General features: G+C 36.5%; 1 protein-coding gene across 1 annotated transcript; it reads right to left on the bottom strand.

The window, feature by feature from the left end:
- Positions 1–168: 168 nt before the first annotated feature.
- Positions 169–3,724, bottom strand: LOC121372192 (SH3 domain-containing protein Dlish-like). Its single transcript, XM_041498476.1, has 3 exons — positions 3,673–3,724; positions 1,633–2,274; positions 169–519 (listed from the first exon to the last, which is right to left on the bottom strand). The coding sequence occupies exons 1-3, from the start codon at positions 3,722–3,724 to the stop codon at positions 212–214; spliced, it is 1,002 nt and encodes a 333-aa protein (XP_041354410.1). The 3' UTR covers positions 169–211.
- Positions 3,725–6,214: the final 2,490 nt, after the last annotated feature.

Here is a 6,214-nt window from a genome sequence, read left to right as displayed (position 1 = left end):
ACAGGATAGCACATGTCATGGCCTTTGATATATTAGCCGTGGTGCACTGATTGGAACGAGAAATAGACTAGGATCGATCCTAGACCAAGCGAGCGCGTTGCCACTAGGCTACGACCCACCCTTTCACTATTTTAAGTCCTTATGTAAAACAAAAACAAGCAAAAAAAACCTATTTAAACATTTTAAAAACATTTTCTTGGTTCTTGTGCATTCAGACAACGGCAACGTTAGGATTTGTTAAAGCTCTGTGATGTACCGGCAATCTGCCTTTAGCGGGGCGAGCATTCACTCGAGGAATATATCCACACTTGTTTGACTTGGATGAGTAAACCCAAAGCCATTCATCCCCTTCTTGATTGGTCAGATCGGCGAACACCTCGTCGCCGACGACAACATTCAGGTCAGCTTTTGATTGGGCCTTGTAGTCTTGTGTAACGGTAAATTCAACCAGAGTGTTCGTGTTCACGTCTCTCCGTCTCCTGGAAGCTTCAGACTCGGTGTATTCGGGTGCTGGTGCTCCTGAAATGATGGTATTGGTCATATTAAAATATATCGTATTCATTGGCACAGCCAGGATTTCATATAATCACCAACACAGTAATCAGCCACTTTACATCCCAGATTTTTAGTACATTTTGTGCTAAATGTTTGTGAACTGTTAAAAGTTAAAGTTTGTTTTGTTTAACGACACCATTAGAGCACATTGATTTATTAATTATCGGCTATTAGATGTCTTAACATTTGCTAATTCGGACAGTTAGTCTTAGAGAGGGAAAGCCGCTACATTTTTCTATTAGTAGCAAGGGATCTTTTATATGCACCATCCCAGATAGAATAGCACATACCACGGCCTTTGATATACCGGTTGTGGTGCACTGTCTAGAACGACAAATAGCCCAATGATGATGGTATTGATCATATTAAAATAAATTATATTCTTTGGCATAGTCAGGATTTCATATTGGAGTGGGGTGGGTGAGCACCCATACTGTTTATGAGTATAGTTTTATGGGGGAAAAGAGGTGTGGTGGAAAGTACAATTTATTTCTGGGTATATAGTCGTCTACAAATTTTATCAGGCACTCCTACAACCCAGATTTGAGAATGTTAATTAAGACGAGTAACTGATTATGATCCAGAACTGACCATACTAGGGGAGCTGTCACTCACTCCTCATCACTCATCTGATAACAATGTTAGCTCCCGTTAGCATGTCAATGTGTATGGATTCAATATGGTGGTGTCTTCTATGGCTCCCCACAATCAAAGTTAGGGGAATTAATTACTCCGCTCAATTCTTTTCACGGCGAATTCTGATGTTTATTATCAGTTGGAGTGCTCATAATTGTCACTTATCCTAACAATTCATTAGCATACCTTCTAAAAGGTATTTAAAAAGCCTCAAGTTAGTATGTATTTAGTATATATTTCCATAATCGTATGAAATATGAAAACTTTACTATGTAGTCATTGGTGCACGTACTTCGTTTACTGGATCTGATGAGGTTTGAGATTAGGCCTATAATGCATTTTCGTACCAAATGATTCATGTTACATTTATTTTGGAAGTAGGCCTAATATTAATCATTCAACAGAATTGGCAAACTGTATAGTATGATTTAGAAAACAAACCTATTGCATCCACTCCTATTGTGTTTAAATTCAAATCACTGGGAAATGGGCACATGAATGACCTTGGAACGAATCCTTCTTCGCCATTTCCTCTAGTCACCCAGTACCAGTCCGGGTCTTCCATATTGAGTACAGTAACAACTTCCCTGCTCTCTACCGTGACGTCGTTTTCGTCTGCTGCTTCAAAATCGAACACGACAACATAGCGGCCATATGGGTGTTTCTTAAACTGCCTCACGTCAAATGTCTGATCTGAAGACTTTGGCGTGAAGCGCTGCACTGTCTCTGGTTGATGACTCGAGTCAAGGTCAGGGTCACTTAAATCTGAGGCCGGGTCGTACTGTGAGGGAGGAGTAAGGGGTCTCTTGTGAAAGTTCTTCCACGGCGAGAGGTACGAATTGGGGACGTAACCTTCCCTCGCATCCTCCGTGATGACGTAGGACCATTCGTTGTCCTCGTACAGAACGTAGACCTCCAGGCCCTGGTCGACGTCGATCTCGCGTTCTGCGCATGCCCGGAAGTCCTGCAGGACAACCATCCTCGACTCTGGACTTAGTCCGTGCTGTTTCTCGAGACCCACTCGAACCAGTGTGTCTATGCTGGCACTTCCAGTGATCCGGCCGAGCAGGAGAGTGGAGCGATCTGAAACACTTACCATAATATGGCATTATATATTTACATATCATCCAGAACCGTGTTTATTATACAATGCAAACAATCTGCCCTCTTGTGTACTTGAGAACGTACAGTCTACCAGAAAATCTGCGTGATCTGGACCTGGGGGGTTCGAATATGAACCAAGTGGACCACCAGAAACTCCACATGTATAAACCTATATGTTTTAGTTCTGAAAGTGGACCTTTGCTTCAGTCGGGGGGGGGGGGGGGGGGGGGTTGTCCCATTCGCCCCCAGCCCACCCCAGCCTACGCCCCTGATATATATATATATACATATTTATACATTATAAACGCAAACATATATATACAAAAGTTCGTTTTATTTAACGACACCATTATAGCATTATAGTTTTATTAATCATTTGGTAATTTTCATATATTGTCTTAGAGAGGAAACTCACTCCATTTTTCCATTAGTAGCAAGGGATCTTTTATATACACCATTCCACAGACAGGATAGCACACACCACAGTTGTGGTGCACTGACTGGAACGAAAAATAGCCTAATGGGTTCACCGACGGGGATTGATTCTAGACCGACAGCGCATCAGGCGAGCGCTTTGCCACATATATATACCGTGCATTAGGGTCTCCACGAGTACTCGGGTACGGGTCGAGTCTAGCAAAGACTCGAGTCCATTCACAAAACTCTAGTACCCGTACAAGTGCGACAATGTAGAGCCACTAGTTCAGCAGTGACTAATCAGCGATACAAGTTACACAATAATTATATGATTATTTGCTAGTTTTTCTTTTTAATCTGGCCGTCCGTCCGTCACAACACTGAACGTATCAACCGGTTTATAAATGCAGTACAATGGCACGATTTGGCATTCATGTTCAGTGCTGGAATTAAGATGTGTAATGCTATTTTACTTTATATTCCTTTGTCTCATTATCATTAATTTTTGTTTGACCCTTGAGTACTCGAGTCCCAATATTTTGGACTCGTAGAGGCCCTAATACACACACACACACACACGTTCGTACGTACATACATGCATACATAAGTAGGCTACATACATACACACACATAACATAACATAACATAACATAACATAACATAACATAACATAACATAACATACATACATACATACATACATACATACGCTACATACGCTACATACAGCAATACATACATGCATATATTATTTATCAGTATATATTTATTATTTATATTACGTGGGAGGTAAGCTTGAATGCCGCGGAATTATTTATCTTTCTACCGTGTATCACCAGTAAAAGGTCACGCTGGGTACTCGTAGTAAACCGAGTCCAATCATCTATCGATTTCCATGAAAACATAAACGTGTTAATATACACATATATATGTCAAATAAAGTCTAGCAACACGTACACACCTTTCTTTTTTCTTTTCTCCTTCCCCAGGCGACTTGGACACAGAAACGCCATTTTTGTAGGACTGTTTCAATAGGCGTTCTGGGTGACTGCACACGATTTGCAAACTGTATTTTCAGAACAAGCCGTTCACGGTGGAACGATTGTTTCTTGGTGAGTGAGGTCTTACTGCAGCTTATTTAATAAGTTCTTTTGTTGTTCTGGTATTTTAATGGGTTAACGAGTAACAGGCAGGGGCACACATAACGCCATAATGACTGATAGAAGACAGATTTTATTACATACAACATACACAAAATGATTTGGCTTATGTTAGGCCTTTCCAACTTTTCAGGAGATCCTCTTCTAATTAAAATAATATACTATTATAATATCAATGACGACTCATTTTTGAGGAAAAAGAAGAGGATTTAAAAAAAATAAAATAAAAATAATACATACATACACACACACACACACACACACACACACACACACACATATATATATATATATATATATATATATATATATATATATATATATATATATATATATATATATATACATACACACACACACATGATATAAATCGAAATTATACACTATTCAAAACAATCAAAGGAGCACACGTGTAGTGATTATATATACATACACACACACACACGATATAAATCGAAATTATACACTATTCAAAACAATCAAAGGAGCACACGTGTAGTGATTATATATACATACACACACACACACGATATAAATCGAAATTATACACTATTCAAAACAATCAAAGGAGCACACGTGTAGTGATTATATATACATACACACACACACACGATATAAATCGAAATTATACACTATTCAAAACAAAGGAGCACACGTGTAGTGATTATATATACATACACACACACACACGATATAAATCGAAATTATACACTATTCAAAACAATCAAAGGAGCACACGTGTAGTGATTATATATACATACACACACACACACACGATATAAATCGAAATTATACACTATTCAAAACAAAGGAGCACACGTGTAGTGATTATATATACATACACACACACACACGATATAAATCGAAATTATACACTATTCAAAACAATCAAAGGAGCACACGTGTAGTGATTATATATACATACACACACACACACGATATAAATCGAAATTATACACTATTCAAAACAAAGGAGCACACGTGTAGTGATTATATATACATACACACACACACACGATATAAATCGAAATTATACACTATTCAAAACAATCAAAGGAGCACACGTGTAGTGATTATATATACATACACACACACACACGATATAAATCGAAATTATACACTATTCAAAACAAAGGAGCACACGTGTAGTGATTATATATACATACACACACACACACGATATAAATCGAAATTATACACTATTCAAAACAATCAAAGGAGCACACGTGTAGTGATTATATATACATACACACACACACACACGATATAAATCGAAATTATACACTATTCAAAACAATCAAAGGAGCACACGTGTAGTGATTATATATACATACACACACACACACGATATAAATCGAAATTATACACTATTCAAAACAATCAAAGGAGCACACGTGTAGTGATTATATATACATACACACACACACACGATATAAATCGAAATTATACACTATTCAAAACAAAGGAGCACACGTGTAGTGATTATATATACATACACACACACACACGATATAAATCGAAATTATACACTATTCAAAACAAAGGAGCACACGTGTAGTGATTATATATACATACACACACACACACACACACACACGATATAAATCGAAATTATACACTATTGAAAACAATCAAAGGAGCACACGTGTAGTGATTATATGTAAACAATCCAAGGAGCACACGTGTAGTGATTATATGTAAACAATCAAAGGAGCACACGTGTAGTGATTATATGTAAACAATCAAAGGAGCACACGTGTAGTGATTATATGTAAACAATCAAAGGAGCACACGTGTAGTGATTATATGTACACAAATTCTGATATTAACCATGACTATATTTAATTTGTGTTTTAAAAATAACATTTTATAAGTCCACGAGGAATATATACATATTAAAATTAATTTTACTTTGTGATAAACAGTGAAGCAAATTATATATAGCACATATAATGTCTTAATCTAGTATGTAATGTATTTTCCATTCAAATTATATATTGTCTTAATCTAGTATGTAATGTATTTTCCATTCAAATTATATATTGTCTTAATCTAGTATTAATGTATTTTCCATTCAAATTATATATAGCACATATAATGTCTTAATCTAGTATGTAATGTATTTTCCATTCAAATTCTGAGTAAAATAAAATACGATGGAATTGGTTGACAGTTTAGTTTTTTTGCCTTCAAAATGTTTCAAAGGTCAATTATTGAATATCTAAATTATATTTCAATTTATTTTCTTGCTGCTTCAATTTATTTTCTGCAGATTCTAGTACTGGATAAATAAAACTTTTGCATATTTTTATCAATATTAATTTTGTCGATCCAGAGAGTATC

The sequence above is a fragment of the Gigantopelta aegis genome, chromosome 4 (genome assembly GCF_016097555.1).
Source record: "Gigantopelta aegis isolate Gae_Host chromosome 4, Gae_host_genome, whole genome shotgun sequence".
NCBI lineage: Eukaryota > Metazoa > Mollusca > Gastropoda > Neomphalida > Peltospiridae > Gigantopelta > Gigantopelta aegis.
This window is presented reverse-complemented; position numbering and strand designations above follow the sequence as displayed.

Excerpts from the sequence above, each read along its gene's own strand:
- LOC121372192 (XM_041498476.1), bottom strand. The coding sequence starts at position 3,724 with ATGGCGTTTCTGTGTCCAAGTCGCCTGGGGAAGGAGAAAAGAAAAAAG. Across the intron at positions 2,275-3,672 it reads GGAGAAAAGAAAAAAGAAAG|ATCGCTCCACTCTCCTGCTC; the intron begins GTGTGTACGTGT and ends TAAGTGTTTCAG. Across the intron at positions 520-1,632 it reads AATAGGAGTGGATGCAATAG|GAGCACCAGCACCCGAATAC; the intron begins GTTTGTTTTCTA and ends CCATCATTTCAG.